This window comes from Aricia agestis, chromosome 20 (genome assembly GCF_905147365.1).
Source record: "Aricia agestis chromosome 20, ilAriAges1.1, whole genome shotgun sequence".
Taxonomy (NCBI): Eukaryota; Metazoa; Arthropoda; class Insecta; order Lepidoptera; family Lycaenidae; genus Aricia; species Aricia agestis.
Window position 1 is genome coordinate 5,026,743 of NC_056425.1, and position 20,265 is coordinate 5,047,007.

The 20,265-nt window shown below is 35.6% G+C and overlaps 2 protein-coding genes across 5 annotated transcripts in view; both read right to left on the bottom strand.

Moving 5' to 3' along the window:
- The window catches only part of LOC121737308 (protein dead ringer), a 129,914-nt gene extending 120,089 nt beyond the window's left edge, over positions 1-9,825 (bottom strand). For 2 of the 3 annotated variants that reach the window (XM_042128947.1, XM_042128946.1), the window contains exons 1-2: positions 9,662-9,825; positions 2,758-2,781 (exon numbers count right to left, since the gene is read on the bottom strand). In XM_042128947.1, the coding sequence (XP_041984881.1) occupies positions 2,758-2,781; positions 9,662-9,724 (87 nt within the window). In that variant the 5' untranslated portion in view covers positions 9,725-9,825. The remainder of the gene's footprint in view (positions 1-2,757; positions 2,782-9,661) is intronic. The other variant, XM_042128948.1, reaches the window with a different exon arrangement.
- A 7,775-nt stretch (positions 9,826-17,600) lies between these two features.
- On the bottom strand, positions 17,601-20,265 carry LOC121737316 (protein lethal(2)essential for life). 2 transcript variants are annotated; one of them, XM_042128959.1, is made up of 3 exons: positions 20,153-20,265; positions 18,496-18,714; positions 17,601-18,308 (listed from the first exon to the last, which is right to left on the bottom strand). In XM_042128959.1, exons 2-3 carry the CDS (start codon positions 18,712-18,714, stop codon positions 17,964-17,966), a joined length of 564 nt encoding a protein of 187 aa, XP_041984893.1. In that variant the 5' UTR covers positions 20,153-20,265; the 3' UTR covers positions 17,601-17,963. The 2 variants fall into 2 exon arrangements, with proteins under 2 accessions (XP_041984893.1, XP_041984894.1); XM_042128960.1 differs by having other exon boundaries at positions 18,496-18,715; positions 20,156-20,201.

The window sequence follows — 20,265 nt, forward strand, 5'->3', positions numbered from 1 at the left end:
GCCAATATAATATTTAGCGAGGAGGCAAATAAAACGAGCCATTTTAAATACGTAATTAAGCTGGAAACTAGCGAGGACCACAGTTCTGCTAAACCCAGCATTAATAATGATAATGACTCCCACACCGGTTTCGGTGACGGTGGCCGGTTTCGTTGAAACCATTCCAGTTACGCAGGAGTAATTTTATAGTGCCCAATTGTGTGCGCAATTCACGAGAGCACTATCTTTTCCTTTTACTCTCATAACCCAGTGGGACGGAAGACCGACACGACTGGCGAGAGGTCAGGCGACCGACTTTTTACATGCCCATCCGACGCATGAATCATCTTACTTGTCAGACAATCAGGTGGTCAGCCTGCATTGTCCTAACCAAACTTGAAAATAACATGTTTCCAACGCGGGAATCGCACCCACGACCTCTGAGTCAAGAGCCATGCTCTGAACCACTGGACCACGGAAGCGTATACCCAACATTATTACAGCTTTGATCCAGCCTAAATCCTATGAAACAGCAAATTAGCCTTACGTGCGTGAAACGACATTTTTAAAGATAATTTAGAGTATACTCGTAATTCTAAACAATCAGTAAAATTACTATAAGAGGTAAAATATCTTAAGCGCCATTGTGGGACCGGAAAAACTATCTCAACGAATGAAACTTGACGACCTCTGTGGCTCAGTGGTTGAGCGTGTTGTCTGCAGCGCTCATGCCGGGGGTTGCATGTTCCAATCCCGCCGACGGAATAAAAAGTTTTCAATGTTCCCGCGTCATGGATGTATATTAAATATGTGTATATAATAAAAATCTTAAATATAATATGCATAGCATAAAAATATTAAATATATTTCCGTTGTCTGGTAGGTCTGTAACTGTTCATTGTCTGGTACCTGTAACACAAGTCCTTCAGGTACTTAGCACGAGGCCAGACTGACGTGGTGTGAAGCATCTTTAAAAAATATTTAAAAAAAACTTGCTAAGCGCCATAGCACAAATGCAAAATATTCTAAGCGACATAGCAAAGTCAATAAACTTTATTTTTGCCAATTTGTGACGTGGCAGACGTTCTGCCAATGATCTACAATGATGAAAGAGTTGTCAATGTCGTAATTTGTCAATGTCAAAATTAGGCATCTCAGTGACACGTCTAGAAAGTATTATAAATTGCAATTACGGCAAAGAATTTATAATTATATTTATAGTTATATTGTTATGTACAAGTTTAAGGCGGCTGTTCCACAACATCCTGATAAGTGCCGGGTAGGCCATCCACCACTTAACTTGACAGATAGAGTATGAAGAATCTGTCAAATAAGTTGTGGATAGCCTTTCACTTTTATTATCAAGGAGTGGTGAAACAAGCTCATTCAAGACAGCCGTATTCAAAGTAGCCGATTCAAATATTTTGATTCAGACAAATTACTACAAAACCCCTAATCAACGAGTTAAAAACTCTGTTCAATATTTCCTCAATGAGGAAAAGCGTTTTTATGACAGGTAGACATATCATAAGCAATATCAGTTGTTACGTAAGCGGACACCGCACTGCACGGTCTTCCCGAAGTCATACACATTATAATCGCGTTCATATCGCTGCATGGCCCTAATTAAAAATGCGTTCATTTTATCATCCATACTAATATGTATTATAAATGCAAAAGCGTGTCTGTCTGTCTGTTACCTCTTCACGCTCAAACCGCTGAACCGATTTTGCTGGGCATGGAGATACTTTGAGTCCCGGGACAGGACATCTAAGGATACTTTTTATCCCGGAAAAATGTACGGATTCTACGCGATTTTCGCGCGATATTAATAAAAATTATACGATATTAATAAACGATAATAATCAACTTTATAATTAAAAAAAACAGTAAGAGTATTTTAACTTAAGAAACTTCTAATTATAGGTCTACCAGTATCTGATGGCAAAAAGTGAGAAAAGAAATTGACTCTAGCAATACCGGGGTAGTTGGAATAAAATATTTTGATCCTTTTTTTTTTCCTTATAGCGGTCGATTCTGTATGTGAAACATGTAAATATAAATTATATCCAATGATCAAGGATATTTTTTGAAAATCTGCCATCCGCCATCAGATTCTGGTAGACCTACCCCGTGTTCCATTTTATGTTAAAAACCTCCTATTTTGAGAGTTTTGATCGTTCTTAACATCAAATGGAACGCGGAGCTATAGTCGACTGTAGAGCGACGCGACGCCATGTTTAAAATCTGCCTGGCGATTGTTTTTGCTATGATTTATTGCCAATCTTTGTTTAATTATTCGGGGAATAAGTAATAAAATATCAAATCAGAGTTCAAACAGACCGCGACAGACCAAATTCTATGAATGGAACAAAAGATCTTTTGTTTCTTTTACGACTTTTAGGGCCTGTTTCACCGCTTCCTGATAAGGCTATCCACCACTTAATTTGACAGATGGAGTATGGAAAATCTGTCAAATAACCCTATCGGGCACCTTATCAGGAAGCGGTGAAACAGGCCATTAGGTAAAAGTTATTGTTATAGCAAAAAAAAAACTTCTTATACATGGTACTATGTAAGTATAAGTACAGATTTTAAGTAAATCCAGATGGTCCACAGGAAACTACACAATACTTATATGTTATAACTATACATTGTGATTTGTGATTTACTATTACGACCTATAATATTGCATTTTAATAACAATTTTTCTCCATTTAAGTACGTTATAAATAGTAAGACACAAGGATATTATCTGAACACTTATTTCTACCCTACCTCAGCGTTTGGAAATCTGGCAATCTGTGAACAAAAAGGAGATTCTTTAATTATATTGATACAGAATATTTTTTCACACATTATATTTCTAAGATAAATATTACTAAATACTATTACTGGCATTAGTTTATAGTCTTGCACTCTCTTAGTTTGCTCAAACGAAATCTCACAAAACTTTCGGTATGTAAAAACTTCTCTAGATACAGCACGTCAAATGCTAATTCATAGAAAATATGGGTACATTAAATGAAACAATGTACATTGTACACAAGAAATTAATAACAATATTTCTGTGGACTTTCTAAAAAGCCCTACACTTTCTCTCGCCGCAAAATAGCTTGCAAATATGTTTTCTAGTGAGGACAAGTGAATCAAATAGTTATTTCAATTCTGCAGGAATTTATGTAGTTTTTTATTAATTTTCTAATAGCATGTGCAGAAAAACTTATATAGCATTACAGAACGCTATTTAAATATTTTAAAAACTTAAAAATGTGTTGTTCTATATTCAAAACTGAGGAAACGTAACGTCACAAAACCGTTAACCACCATGCCATATAATTAATCGGAATGTTATTAAATAATGAATAAATAACGAAATAATTGCAATGCGGGTTACCCTCACTGTCATAAAATCAATTTAATGTCGACTTTATTGCAATGAATTAAAATGTATTCTCAAATGTCGGTTAAACGGAAATATGCCGTTTTAAAAATGAAATAAAAATAATAATATGACCATAGTATTAAAAATATAATTATGATTGTTGCAAGCAACAAATTGTAGTTTTGTTATTGATAAGTATTGGTAGAACTAGACATTAGAACTTAGAATAGCATTTTGTTTCTTTTCTAGTTACTTATATGTTTTTAAATTGTCTTTTATTCGTACTTATTATAATCGTCGAAATTTTTAGTTTAGCATTTACTTTGTTGTCATGATTCGATAAAAAAAATCAGTTTCGTCAAATTTATGAACCATTCTGATTTAAATTAAAAACCAAATCCGCTACTAACACCAAATAAAGGAAATGCCCTTTTATAGGTTATCGGTTTACATTCAGACACAACGGAGGTGACGCGAGCAAGCCGCATCACGGTCAGATCAGATAAAAGGATATTATTAATAGAATACACAACAATATCGATATTGGCTGCTGTCACACCGAAATATAACGACAGAAGTCAAGCACAAGTAACGTTAAAAGAAGCCTAGTGTTCTATAAATTAAAATAATTTCGATTAATAAAACTAATGAAAATAATAAGTACTTAGTTAATAAAAAAATATTGTTTCCATTAAATGAGATGAATGAGAAACTTTGAGATACTGACTTAGGCCAAAACTCTATAAGTACACTAGTTTCATTATGAAAGCAGTCGATAAAAGTATCACAAGTACTCAAATGTTAAATAAAATGTGCGTGAGTAAACTTATACAATTTAAAACATAAACTGTTTGTTTTATACAACACATCAAATCCACTGTGACATATTTGAAGGAGAACATGCACATACAGACAGTTATAATAATCTCTAACGAACAGACAGTGCAATTATATACTGTGAACTGTCATATCAAATGTCTCAACAAGTTGCGCAATTTATGCTCCGTTAAACGTAGGAGGTTACAATTATGTCTTATCAGGTTTGTATAAATTAAATATAACTTTTTGCGAGCACAGGTTGAGTTACCAAAATGTCGTAAAACTTGGAAATGAACCTAACGTTAAAATCCTCAACTCGTCAGATAAAAGGTATGATATAAAGATTTGCGTTACATTTCGGTGTAAGTGGCAGCCTGATAAACCCACGCAACCTCTATAAATATTAAATCTCAATGCGATTTTACACGTTGAATACAAACGAGAGATCTGACGACAATGGCGCTTTGTCAACTGTGATATGCTAAATAGGATCAATAATTAATCATAATGTAACAATGATATCACTTCTGTACCAATGATTGACACACATACATGTTTGATTGACATAGATACATAATACATCAACCGTATAACGTATTTGAAATCATGAAATGTTTTGCGGAATATATGCGGTAGCAAAGTAATAAACGAGTCAGAAGAAAAACAAAGCTTAATATGCTAAATACTTCATTCAGCCAGAAGCATCTATGATCCATAGATGCTTCAGAAATCTAATCGTGTGAATCACTTAGGTACTTGTCCGGTGTCCCCACGATTTGCTATCATAAATTTAACCTTTAATACTAGTAAATATACCAGATTAATCATTGATAATATTTTACTAGGAATGTTCGTCGCCACGCTTTAGTTGCGTTTGATAAAAAAAAAACACTTGATATAAACAAAAAAATAACCACAGACTATAGAGCAATAAGAGATAATAACGTACACGGTTAGTTTTTATCAAAATCCGGCGGTATCAGTACAATGGGCACGTGAGTAGGGCGCCAGCACGCGACCAGGTAGCGGGTTCGAATCACCTGACCGAATATTTGACACCACACGTCACACCCCAGCTCACAAAAAGCGGTTAACCAGGGATGTGTTTTAGAGATAATTATGGTATCCACCATGGTTTCTAAAAAAAGGTCGAATGCTACCACCTATCAAGTTTATGCCTTCAGTTTAAAAGGAAAACGAAATGAAATAGTAAAAATTTAAAATTAAAATCTTCACATGCTATAGAGAAGTCGCTAATTATATCAATTAATGATACGTCGCGGCTTCGAAAGAGGAAGATGATCAGAGATAGCTGAAAGATGCAATGAAAATAAAAACTTTATCTCGAAAATCATACGCTGAGAACTCCTTGACCGAATGAAACAAATTAAAAAATAAATCACGCGTCTAAATTCTAACGTCAACACACCGCGGAATTTTAAAAATAAAATATTCTTAATTCAAACCATACGTCAAAACTGTGCGCGGTGTTGTCATCTCGAAATCACGAAAGTCGCCAATTATATCAATTAATAATACGTGCGGACAGGAAAAGGAAGCTGGCTTAGCTGATTGTACATTGAGTGACAGGGTTTGATTAATTAATTCGTTCTATTCGGAGGATAATAAATCGTGCGGCCTCCCGCGAGATGTCGCCAGTATAAATGATTAACAAACATTATCTGTGGAACAGACTTTGACAACTTTTTCGGTTAGTTATATTTTAATTATTATTGAAACGGTTCCAACTTCCAAATTGTATTTTGATCAACATGACGATTTTGGCTGTTAACTGTCATGGGTCTCATGGGGCATTCCTTAAGATTTTATTTGGGCGTTCGATACTTAATAAGATTTTTTTAATTCAAAATAATAATATTTATGGATCAGATAGCTTGCAAGCCGTCGATTACAAAGATTGGGAATATGTAAGTACCTAAATATAAACAAAGCAGGCTAACTTACAAATTTGATAAAAATAAGAGGTTCAACATTGTTATAATATAGCCTGCATTTGTCTTTTCTCAAGTTAAAACTTTTATACTTTTTCCATTTCAATTAGGTACACTTATACATTATCACACCAAAGGTTCATGACAACTGGCGTAAACTAAAATAGCAGACTAACGACGTCTTATACAGGTAAGCAATAATGATATCTTCAGATCTGGTGCCGTTAGATCATTAGGATTCGGAGCTATTTTCAGAAAACGTCACATTCAAAGGACCGCCTTTATATCAGTACGCGGTTAAATTCAATTTTGTGACATTATTATTAATGATACCGGAATATCGTGCGGTGTGCTGAATATTTTTGCAAAAGGAAAAGTTATTTATATTCATTATGTGTAAAATAGTAGCGCAAGAAAATATCACTGCTTAGATGTGCCTGATAAAAGAACGTGATCATTTCTAAAAAAATTCAGTAAAATCCAAAAAACAAAATCAAGAACAATATTGAATAATTTTGTAATTAATCAAGTTTTCGCGCTTTCTGTAAATGGTATACGCTTAATAAAGTCGAAATTTTTGCACCAAATTAATGCACTAAAGCATTTGTGCTTTAAAAGCAAGCACATGTGTTTTACAAATAAACTTTTACAAACTTTGTTAAATGCGCTCATCAAAAATTAAAAAAAAAACTCTATGGTTCCGCTAAATAAACAAAAGTAAGCCGACGCACATGTCAAAAGGGTCGTCCTTCATCCTGTATTATAAAATCTGGCCCAGAATTTGTTATTAATAAAGTCATCGGCACAGCTTTACTTATTAAAAAAAGTTTGTCTACGGCAAAATATGTCCTCTGGTCCCTTTTATGTCCCATCAGCACGCTTTTTTCAGAGTAGACAGAATTATAGAGTATGCCGACTTAGAACTGATGTTGAAATTTTTAAATTTGACGTATTATGACGAAAATCGTCGCTAGGGTTGTTAACTTGTTATCTACGAATTTAAAACTATGACATATTCGATGGACGTGTTCTTCTTTGGTCGTAATGTTGTTTGTCTTTTGGCACATCTGATTAAAATTGTCAGAATCCAATTTTGAAAACTTTATTTTTAATATTTAAAAATTTATTATAATATCAGCCAGCGCGAGGCACATTCCGTTCATAATCCTAGTGAAACCCGACGAATTTGACAGATATTGAAACCTGTCCGTCTCTTTGCAGTCGAACTACTGGTCGTTATGTCTATTGTGCTTTTTGATGCATTTCGAAATTCAAAATTTACTACGCCCGCTTGGCTAAAATATGAACAGGCATAATAGCGTAAGCGTCATGTTTATTTAGAATTATTTGTATTGCATTTTTACACTATAATAATTTATAATTTTTCAATGTTGATAAGTTACCGGTTGCCTTTTAAAATATAAGAATATTCAATACAGTTAAAATTTTATAAAATTACGAAAATAATATGCGTTTTGAAAATAACTGTATTATGTTCTGGCGAATAATTTAAATACATTCGAATTTAACACTGACGTAAAGTTCATGCGTTTTCTGTCAAATTATTTTTAGGGTTCCGTACCCAAAGGGTAAAAACGGTACTGAGACTTCGATGTCTGTCCGTCTGTCTGTCTGTCTATCTCCAGTTTCCATTCAATAACCGCTATAGTTAGACTTCTGAAATTTTCACAGATTGTGTATTTCTGTTGCCGCTATAACAACAAATACTAATAAAAACAAAATAAAATTAATATTTAAGGGGGGCTCCCATACAACAAACGTTATTTTTTTGGCCCATTTCATCAATAATGGCAACAGCTAGGCACTTGAACTTTTTATAAAGGCCTTAGTTATATGCCTACTTAAAAAATTTATGATTACATTTTTATTAAAATAAAATAAAAATGTCACATACAAAAACACAATTTTTGGCCTATATTTCCTCTATAACGGTACGGAGCCCTTCGTGCGTGAGTCCGACTCGCACATGGCCGATTTTTTTTTATTAAAAGTAAACATTTCATTAAATCTCTGTTATTATTGAAAGTTTTTTATAAGTACTATTTCTTACCCTGGTGTTTAAAATGATTATTTCATCCGTATAAGTATCTACCTTAGATATATTTGTAACGATGAAAGTACATATTCATAATTAATCTTATATTATGTAAAGCAAGAGAAATTATTATTTATCTACGCGGTAGGTAACATAACATGCAAACTACACATTAAAATAAAAAGTGACAAATGAGCATCGCATACTAGATGCAATATTTTTTATCTAGAAGAGGATAACGCGCCCGATTGAACCAGTACGGTGTAAAGTTTAAAGGTGTAAAGTCCATTTTTCCGGTGCAAAAAGTATCCTAACGTCCTTTCCCGGGACTTATAGTATCTCCATACCAAACTTCGGCAAAAGCAGTCCTGCGGTTTGGGCGTGGAGAGGTTAAAGACATGCAGACACATTTTCGCTTTTATAATTTTAAAGAAATGGATTATATAGTAACAAACTTCATAAAACATATTTTTTTCATTTATTACATTTACATTTTTTTTAAATTAGCCTAGGTATAGTGTTCTGACCTGTCCTCCTTCATTTACTTACATATTTTTCAAAAGATAATTGTAAGAATACATTTAAATCTACAATAGTCATAATCTAAATTCTCAATTAGTATTAAGAAAACACTATAAAAACTACCTGCCTAAAGTTAATTTTAGGCTTTAGTACCAAATTCTAATTATAACTACTGACCTACCGTAATTGAAGCAATTAATTTTGAAAATAAATTCCTTTTGGTCATAAGTTTACAAATTATTGTTATCATACCTAATGATTATAATATTATGTAGGTAGTTTGATAATAAAATAAGTGACAAAAAGCATTTAATTAAAGCTTATTTACTGCTTTTTGTTTGCAAAAACCGTTACTAAGCAATTGCTACTTTATTGATATGCCGACAATGTTTTCACTTTCGAGCTTTTCTAGAAGGTCCTGCATCAGGACTCCTGATTGTCGCCAATAACGGCATCGGCAAACTTAGAAAGACTATTCATTGAAACTTTGAAAGCAATTTTTTTCTTTAAATTGTTAAATGAAGTTGAAATTTAGTTCAAAGTAGCAAGTTGCATTAAAAGTTATTAAAAGACAACCAGGGGATAACCAGGGGACTGTCCTTGTTACATTTAATTTAAAGAAGAAGACAATACATAGGAGATGTTCAGTAGTTGTTTGTTAAATTCGTTGCTCAATGACGGGGATAGAGTTAAAATTCAGTTTAAAGTTGTTGTGAGTTGTGTGAAGTTTTAAAAGAGAACCAGGGGACTGTAATTCTTCTTTTCAATGTCACCGGCATACTTAGAATAGACAATTTATTATTTAAGATGTAATAATTGTTTGTTAAATCATTTGCTTGATAGCCTAAATGGTGCTCAAATTCAGTTCAAAGTTGTGAGTCGTGTGAAGTTGTTAGTTGTGTTGTAACTTGTAACTCATTGCTAGTTGTTAAAAAAAGTGTTTCTTACCAGGGGACTGTTGTCGCCGAGGTCCGAATCTCGCTCGGCGTCGTCCATGGCGTACGCCGGCATCGGCACTCGGTTCTTCACGCGAATCTTGACGGTTTGAGTGGCACGAGGGATAAAGCACAGCACTGGCACCGTTACACTGACTACGTGTTGCCCCGCGACCGGCACGGAAAGGTATGCCGGCGCGCGGCGCCCCCACTCCCTCGACTCCGCCCCTAGGGCGTCTCGCGCCACGGCGAATCAAACGCGGGATATCAAATTGATATTTCTGTTATACGCTCCGCCCGTCGCTTATATTGTTTTTATTCGAGCTATAATATTATAATCGACGCGCGATTCGTTCAATTCCAGGCGCTTACGCTAATTAGCCTGTAACTTATAATCGCTATGAGATTGTTATAATCTATTGTGAAATGTAATGTTGGTAATAATGCTGCTTGTTATTAGTTATACCTGTATTAGAATGACAATAGGTAAATCATTACTAATACGTAGTAATAATAATAATGTCTAGTTGCAAGTACTTTCACGCAAATATTGAAAATAGCATGACATTATCTTGCGGTGTGCGGTGTAAGTTGTAACTTAGATACTGTTAGGGTCCCCGCAGACGTACAATTTAAAGTTGGCCGACTATCGTAAAAACCACAGAGATAGATCAAGATAGAAGCGCCATACGCTCGTGTTCATACAAATTGGAGCGGCATGGCCCTTCTATCTTGATCTATTTCTGTCGTTTGTACGACAGTCGGCCAACTTTAAATTGTACGTCTGCGGGGACCCTTAGATACCTACTTCCCAGCTTCCTACGTTGGTGCTTCTCTGAATAATTTTATTACACAAAAGCACAGATTACTAAATTAGTTACTACGTAAACAAGGGCACGTCTCTCTTGTTAAAAAAGAGGAGCAAAATTTTTGAGCCACGCGATAGCCACGCGGTGAACCATTTGCCCCATTCTCCTTAAAAAAGAGATTCCCGTTCGCTCGCCTTTAAAGATTTTTTAAAATTGGATCGAGATTGAGGGGCACTAATAAGTGATTATATTATTATTATTTAGGTATTAGATGACACCCCCAACTCCGTTGCGCCAAAATTCAGTTATCGCCCGGGTACCGTACATTTTTCCAGGATGAAAATTATTCCATGTCCTTTCCCGGGACTCAAAGTATCTCCATCTGGGTTCCCGGGACTCAAAGTATCTCCATCTGGGTGCACGGTAGTGCGACCGCCGAGACGAGCCAAGCGAAGCGCAAGGGCACTACCAACCTTTTCTAGTAGTGTTTCGTCGTTTTTTGAACCCTCATAGACGAGCCAAGCGAAGCGCAAGGGCACTACCTACCTTTTCTAGTAGTGTTTCGTCGTTTTTTGAACCCTCATAGCCGAGCCAAGCGAAGCGCAAGGGCACTACCTACCTTTTCTAGTAGTGTTTCGTCGTTTTTTGAACCCTCATAGCCGAGCCAAGCGAAGCGCAAGGGCACTACCTACCTTTTCTAGTAGTGTTTCGTCGTTTTTTGAACCCTCATAGACGAGCCAAGCGAAGCGCAAGGGCACTACCTACCTTTTCTAGTAGTGTTTCGTCGTTTTTTGAACCCTCATAGACGAGCCAAGCGAAGCGCAAGGGCACTACCTACCTTTTCTAGTAGTGTTTCGTCGTTTTTTGAACCCTCATAGAGTTCGTTTCCGATGTAACAGATATTTCATATTCTCAGGATATGATGTCAATAATATTATGCTCATTAAACTAGGGTTGCCATCACCTTTATTGCCGTCGCCGGTCTAGCACGACAAAAATCCCGGACATTTGGCCGAAATATGGCTATTTCCCCGGACACCCATTAAAAACTATTTAATATTACGTTCCAATTTTTTCAACAAAAATTTGTTAAAATTTGATTAACATAAGTCCTTGAAATCGTACTTGATTTTCATCAAAGAAGAAAGTGTGTATGCTTAGCGAGTTTTTATCTTTCGTTTATGGCTAAAAAGTTGGATTTCGCTCAACAAAAGTCTCCAGATTTCACCCGGACACTTTCAAAAACCCGGTCGGACGCACCCCGGACGCCCTTCAAACTAGGACAAATCTGGGGAAATCCGGACGGATGGCAACCCTAAATTAAACATACGAAGTCTCAATCGAACAGCTCTAATACTTTAGATTTTATCGATATCTAAGATACTTACACCGATTTCGTCACTGATACACTGATGATCATCAAAATGTTTGGCTACTTCCTAAACTGCTAGAAACTTAGAAAGCTGGCTATGTAATCTAATTTTAGTATATAACCAACAAAAAAATCATAAACTTGTATCTTTCGCCCCCAATCCCCTAAAAGGGGGGGTGGAGGCTTTTATGTGACTTTCACCAATTTTATGAATTAGGACATAGAGAGACTAAGAGTTTACACGGGACTTTAGACAGTAGCTAAAATACATAATAAGTACAATACAGCTTAGTGAAGTACAATACAGCTTAGTGACTTACAAAAATAACTAAAACCCCACCAAAACTATTTCTTGTAAACAGACGACCACATAACCCTGTGAAAAAGATAATATTATGAGATCTCATGTAGGTAATTTACAAATAAGTAATTGAAATTCCTACAAGGCGGACTACTTTTTTTATGGATAAGGGGGTACCACTAAAATTCCTACAAGACGGACTACTTATTTTATGGATAAGGGGGTACCTAATAATGATTGTTAGAAGACCTGTTTGGTAATGCCCCTAGCCCTACCACTGGAATATTATGAATTTCCTATAATAATTTACTTCTCGTATAAAACTTAGGGCCTGATTACACCTAGGTACACTTTTTACCTTAGTCCATAGAGGCCCTGCAGATTACTTACATGAGGGCGGCGGATATAAAGTGGCTTAGGTTGGGTTGCACCCACTAACTTTAACTATAACTACAGTGCAAAATGTCAAATCTTTGGTTAAAGTTAAATATGGCGTCCAAGGATCCGCTCATATGTATTATACCTGAAAAATGACTATGTTTTACAGTGTTATATTTTTCCTGTCGATTTTTACGGATAATTCAATTATTTATACCCTCAATCCCGTTAACTGTAGCTTCAACAAAAAAAACGCAACAGACATCTGTGAATTTCTCCGGTTAAAGTTAAAGCTAAAGGACGCCATATTTGACTATAACCATAACTTTAACCACGCCTCTGGTGCAAGGGTGCAACCCAACCTTACTCTCATAAGTCATAAAAAATATAAATTCGGCACTGCCGAGTAGGTTAGCGAAACAGCGGGGCTAAAATGGTCACATTTAGCAATTCCTGTCAATCAATTCAGCAAATGAATTGTCAAAACTGTCAAACTGACAAAATATGTCAAATCAGTACAAAAATACAGAAATTAATTGCAAGCATTGTTGCATTTTGCGATTTTAGAAAAATGAATCATATTATGATTAATATCATGTTTCTTCAAAGCGACCATTTTAGCCCCGCAGTCACAGATTATAAAGCCGAAAGCACTGTCGCCAGTCGCCACTGTCTCGCCAGTCGCCAGTCGCCACTGTACTCGGTAGGTGTATGATGTACTGGGCTGTGCCCGCAGTGTTACCCGCGGTTTAAGTGATATATCATAAAAGACTATGCATAATAGGGTCAAAACGGGACAACACATGGTTCTATAACGGTTCATGGTATTGATGATGATTAAGATGAAGGTAATTTGCATAGTAGCATAATATGCTTTCCGCTCTTAAAACAACGTCGAAACTCCCAAACTTGTATCTATAAAGAATCAGGAGTTCTTTTAGCACTTTCCGAACCACGGTATACCTTGGTGCAAAATCTTACTTGTAGGTAGCATATGCTTAGAATACTGCTCACGAAACCGAAGACACCACATATAAATTTTGAGGAGTTCCCTCGATTACTTATGGATCTCTTCATCAGGTCACCACTTTTATGAATATGGTACCAAATTGGAATGATAACCTACACTTACACTAAAAGAAAAAAATTGAAAATCGTTTCACAAACGGCGGAGTAATCGTTGAAGATAAAAAACGAACATAACACCTCCTCCATTTCGAAAGTCTGTTAAAATTGTAGCCTATGTTTTATTCTGATGTATAAGCTATATTATTGTAAAGTTTCATTAAAATCCGTTCAGTAGTTTTTGCGTGAAAGAGTAACAAACATACAAACATCCATACATCCATACATTCACACATCATACATCCAAACAAACTTTCGCCCTTATAATATTAGTAGGAAGTAGGATGATATTATCAGTTCTCACGTAGAGCCAAGCTTCTGAATCTACAGGGTCTAACTATTACCGACCCTAACTTCAACAAATTCTAATATCTTATATCAGCAAAATATGTAAGTCGTGGAGGTGGTAACGAAACAGCCAAGCCATACATACATATTTGCTGATATGTAGAATTTGTTGAAGTTAGAGTCGGTAGAGTTAGGCCGTGTTCATGAGATCAGCAGGGCTAAAATGGTCGCTTTAGAGAATCATATTATTATTAATCATAATATGATTAATTGTCTTTAAATCGCAAAATGGTAAATTCATGTCTAGTAATTCCATAAAGTTAATATACCTAGCGGAATAGAGAAACAAAGGCCTGAGCAAGAGAGATGTCACTATCAGTAACACTGCGTGGTAAAAAAAGACGTGTGATACATGACAGCAGCACTCTTTGTGACGTCCAGTCGGCACGTGCTGCACGTTGACAATTTAATCTCATAGAAATCATGTTCAATCATGCTTGTGTAAGTGTATACGTACACATATTTTTACAGACAGATGAAACATGGATGAAACCAAATTCGGTTTCGTTTGACAGCTCAAGATTGTTGCTCTATTCCCCTAGGTACCGTAAGTATATTAACTTTATGAGTTCGTACTAATTTGACATTCGTCAATTTGACAGTTTTGACAATTCATTTGCTGAATTGATTGAAAGGAATTGCTGAATGTAACCATTTTAGCCCCGCTGCGGGGCCCCCGCAGTTTGTAGTATTTCCGGACCAATAGGTCCATTTTCCGAACTGCAAACCATGAAGACTAGCGACAAAGTCGTAAATCTGGCAAATAAGGCTTTCGGTCTGTCAGCTACTTTTAAGGGCTCCGTACCCAAAAGGTAAAAACGGAACTTTATTACTAAGACAATTCACTGTCCGTCTGTCTGTCTGTCTTGGCTGTATCTCAAGAACACAAAGCGTTCTAGCTAGACAGTTGAAATTTTCACAAGTTATGTATTTCTGTTGCCAAACATTAAAAACAAAATAATGTTAATAGGTAGACCGTACATATTACCCCGGATTAAATTTTATTATACTATTATTTTGATTAAAATTACATCAATGTCGATGTAAATGCTGTATTCAGCGACATCTATTTCTCCTTTTGGCATACTTTTACACGCTCTACCCGACAAGTAACTTATTATTCATTTTACTACTGTACATCAAAAATAGATGGCGCTTTTAATGCAACGTATAATTTTTGGTTAATTTTGTAGTTCAAACATCATTTCAAACAATATCTAATTGGACCAAAATATATTTAATTTATTATTATTATATTATGTACTAGCTTTTTCCCGCGGCTTCGCTCGCGCTAAGAAGTATAATTATTAATCAGGTATCAAAGAAAAAGGTAAACGGCGAAACAGAGGCAGTCCCAAGAAAAAGGTGCCGCGACGAACTAGACGCTGTTGATAGCCGCTCTATCCTTTGCTGTGGCCAGACCATGAAGCTAATTTGTTTTAGCTTCGTGGGCCAGACACAGGAAAGGATAGATATTAGAGATGTATGGAAGGAAAGAGGGGAGGCCTTTGCCCAGCAGTGGGACACAAACGGCTAATTAGATTAGATTAGGTATCAAAGTCTCAGCCCGATCGGTTTAAAATTGACAGTTTCATACACAATTTTATCCCCTTGGGGGTAGAATTGAACAAAATCCTTTCATAGCGGATGCCTACGTCATAACATCTAGCTGCACGCCAAATTTCAGCCCGATCCGTTCAATGGTTTGGGCGTTGATAGATCACCATGTCAGTCACCTTTGAGTTTTATTTAGGTATTATAATATAGATTACTAGCTGACCCGGCAACAGGTTGTTTTGCCATATAAATTATTAAGGGTGAACAACCCTTATTACTTAGGGTTATGAAAAATAGATGTTGGCCGATTCTCAGACCTACTCAATATGCTCACAAAATTTCATGAGAATCGGTCAAGCCGTTTCGGAGGAGTACGGGAACGAACATTGTAATTTGTGACACGAGAATTTTATATATAAGAAGATGTAACTTCTTTATGCTACATACAATAAAATTTACATTTCTAGACGTCTTATTACGGCTGGATCATTAAAATTGGTGTGAAGCGTGACATTGCCCAAGTCAAGGGGTGGTGATGAGCGATACAGATTACAGACACACAAACAATGATTAATTAACAATATTATTGACTCGAGTTTAATGGCACACAGTCGGGGCTTTTGGTCTAAGCGATAAGTTGAGAATGGCGAAATATCTCTAGAGATAAGGGTCATAAAAATACGTGCGATAGCTCATTAGACTCGAGAAGACGTCTAGAAAAATGTATCGGAAGCGTGTATTAGCACACAAAAAATTGCAAAAGTTATAAGCAAATTAGGTTGCAAAAAAAAGGTATTATGTATTTTGTTAAAAACTCCGAAACTATTAAAATTTAAGAAATTTTAAAAAAAGATTCTTAAAGAAGAGGAAATTTCCATAAAAAAATCCCAACTCCCGGAATTCTATCTCTATTATTTATAATTTTAATTTAACGCTGAAAGTAAGCCTTCGCGAGGCCTTTTTAGGTAGCGCGCGTGGCTTCAAAACCGAGCACGTCACACTGATTATTTTTTTAAAGGTATTAAATATTAATTTCAAATTTTCAAAAAATTATGGTGTATTACGAACACTTCAAAGAATTTGCTTCCGTTAAGAATTTAACTTACAGTTAATTTTTCAACAAATTAGACAAATGTTAACTAACGAAATTTTTTCGAACTTCCGTCCTCATTGTACTTTAAAGAAAACGTTTAAATAATTTTCGTAAATTTTTTCACTTCGTGGAGCCCTTGATATGAACATACTTAAGAGGATTCCACACCGCCATTTTTTCCATACAAACGTTGTCCCCTGTTTCCTCCCTGGATAATGCTAGTAGAGTTATAATTTTTTTCCTGAATATCTACGGCCACTAATACAATGTCCCTATGTTTTCTTTTTTTTCATAATTTAATTGTTAAATAAGATATGAACGTTCAAAAACCCAAAAAAATGGCCAGATTTTCCACTGTGTTCAAACGTCCAGAAAACAGATTTGGATAGATTATACAAAAAAAGCAAAACATAGGAACACAGATCAAGCATTTTTTTAATCTTTAATGAAAAAAGTACTTAAATCGGTTAAGTTTTGGAGAAGGAATCAGGGGACAACGAATCGTTGATTTTCTGGATTTTCTGCAGTTGTCTCTATCGCGTTCTGCGGTATAGGCTTGAGATAAGGGAGACAGCTATAGATATTACACGTACTTTTTTTTCATTTCTCTAGCCGCTGTGGTATCCTCTTAACAAGATCACGCCATAAAAGTTAAAAAAAATTTAATACTTTGTTTATAATAATTTTTTAACTTGAACAAAAAACTAGAAATCCACGTAATATTGTCAAAAAAAAAGTTGTTTCATTTATTATCACGTAATTGATTTTTTTCCGCCATTTGTTCCTGTGGCACCCTGGCCCTTGGAACACTGTGAAACACCACTAATTTCCGACTCAAAAATTGCTTTTTAAAATTCATAAAATAGTGTATTAAATAGACAGCTCAGTTTCATACTGTGCATTGTTTTTAAATCGTAACTCGTAGGCTGGTAAAAGATTGGGGACTATAGTGAATAATAAAAATACATCTGGTCTATATTACAATATTTTTTATTTAATTTTATTACAAAAATAGTGATGTTATTCATTCCATTTTATAATTCGTTGTCGATTCGTTCCCCGTGTTGGCCAACATCGGGGTAGAGGTAGACATAAAATTGTACTGCTTGTGAGGGATAGAAAATTGAAAGTGAGATGAAGCAATAGCTCAATAATTTGATCACTAATAGCTTAAGAATCTCTACATTTTTCATTGCAAAAGGCCACTTGCAGTACAATTTTCACATCCAACTGTTAAAAATAAATGCTATTCATGTTTCGATCGAAACATCGCGTCGTTAAAAATGATATTTTGGGGTTGGGAAAGTGTTGATAGTGAGACAAGGAAAAAATTTAAGGGGAAGTGACGATAGGCACCGTCTGCTCCTTGGGTTGCTCTGATTTCAGGGGCTCTGGCGTCTTCGCTGGGCCAGTTTTGGTGATGGGAATGATCCTTTCACCGGCAACTTGGGGCTGGCGTTTCGGTGCTACGATCGTGAGGACTCCGTCGGAGGATAGAGTGCTGACTAAATCGGCGACATCATAACCGGTTGGCAGGATGTATCTGCGAGTGAACTGGCGGGAGATGAAGCCGTGTTCGTCCGGTTTCTCCTCGTGTTTGCCCTCAACTACTACACAGTTGTTGCTGGCTTTGACAGTGATTTCTTCGGGGGTGAACTGTTGGACGTCTAAAATGACCTGAAACACCAATAAAAATGTCTTAAAATCTGGCAACTCCTGTAAATTTCGCGGTAGTGACTTGTGAGACATAAAATTTCCCCATAAGCTTTGTTTATTTCAAGACCAAGATTCAAATTTGATTCATATTGCAACCACCAAATTCTTTTGCAAGTGCATTATCAGCTTTTCCAAAAAGTGAACTTACTTCAAACTTGTCCTTCGTCAGGTTAATAGTGGAAGCTGACTCCTGTCTGGCCAGGCTCGTCCTCCAGGGTCGGAAGTAGGAGTTCCTCAGGGGCAGGGTGGAGAGGGATGACAGCAGGTCGTCCCTCTTGAGGCCCATGCCAAAGTGCTGGTCCAGGAGACGCGAGGGCCTCTCCCAGTCGTCCCACCAGTCGCGGAAAAGCATTGGTACCATCGACATCTGGAAGATATTATTTTTTTTACATACATAAATTATTGTGAACTAGTTACGTCATTTCATAATATATATTATTGCTATGTTGTATTTAGTAAGTTCTCTAAGTAAATTGTTCTCTTTGCTTTTGCATGACATTTAAATTAGGTATATTAATATATTTAAAAAACAAATAGAAGACTTCTATAACATTTAATCTGTATGAATTGTAATTTGTAACAATTTTAGTACCTAAATTTAGAACAATTTTCGTGCAGATAATAAAGGTTCATCACGGCTATTCGTACCGTGAAAATGCATTTATTTGTGTTCAATAATAGCCGAGTTATTTTAACACCGGCCGACATTTTCGTAATCGCCGAAAATAACGCCGACAAAACAAACAGAGCTGTCGGCATTCGGCAAGGGTTGCTTATTTATTAGTTTTGTGACAAGCTGGAGAAAGGTTGCAATTATTCATCTCCTACAATGCAAATGCCAGTGAAGCGCGAAGCGTTTTTTTTTAACAAAAATAACATGTAAAATATTTACTATAACTTTAAGCTAATCCACTTAAACTATGTAATTGTCTGGCAAGTGGCTTTTGGTACATATATATATATATATATATATATATATATATATATATATATATATATATATATATATTACACCACCTTTTATAGTGGGTAAAACCAATATAATATATATATATATTATATTGGTTTTACCCACTATTATTTTTGTCACATGATCAACAGATCTCAGGTAAACATAAAACAAGTCAGGGACGTATTCTAAAACAATATTATCAGATGGAGAATTTTGGAACTTCTCCAGAATCTGTTTCACTGAAGATTGTGGATTCATTTGGATGTGATGCAATTGACATAAGTGCTTCGGATAAGTTTTGTTTCAGTGCCTTTAATTATACATTTTCTGATGAGTGATGATAGAACAGACACAGTTTTGATATTGTGAGGGGTTTATTTATCGGCACAAAGATTTGCTTATAAACATAAATTTTGCTGCAATATAATATGATATCTCCTTCTTACTTTCATCTAAATTGATTTAGCAGTTTAATTTTCTTAAAGCGATCTCAGATAGACAGGCTGATAATCTTGTAATTATCAATTTTATTAAGAATAAAAAGTCTACCAAATGAACAAAACACCGTATATATTTAGCACTCGTGAATTGGATTTTTGTTTTACTTATTTAAATTCACTGTGTTTTTCAAGCAAATAACTAAAGTACATTTTGTAACACCAAGCATCAATCAGCAAGACAAGCTTTACTATAATTACGGTTTTAATTATTATATCAATTCAGGACCAAACATCGAAAAATAACACCTATTAATAATTGTGAAGAAAATTCGAAATTGGGGAAAATTTCAAAACACTTTCACTGGTCACAAATTTAAAAAAATCACATAAGTATTGTAATTTAAAAAATCTACCTTGTGTATGTAAAGTTCGTTGCAGGCGCGCGCTGCGTTTCTCGAGAGACTACGGGATGGGTGTTTCAGTGGTGATTTAAATAGAACAGCATCCCACACGAGTCACGACTGAC

Bases quoted from the DNA above. Each gene is read 5' to 3' on its own strand.
- LOC121737316 (XM_042128959.1), bottom strand. From the start codon at position 18,714: ATGTCGATGGTACCAATGCTTTTCCGCGACTGGTGGGACGACTGGGAG. The intron at 18,309-18,495 runs GTAAGTTCACTT...TTGGTGTTTCAG, and splicing joins TGACGAAGGACAAGTTTGAA to GTCATTTTAGACGTCCAACA.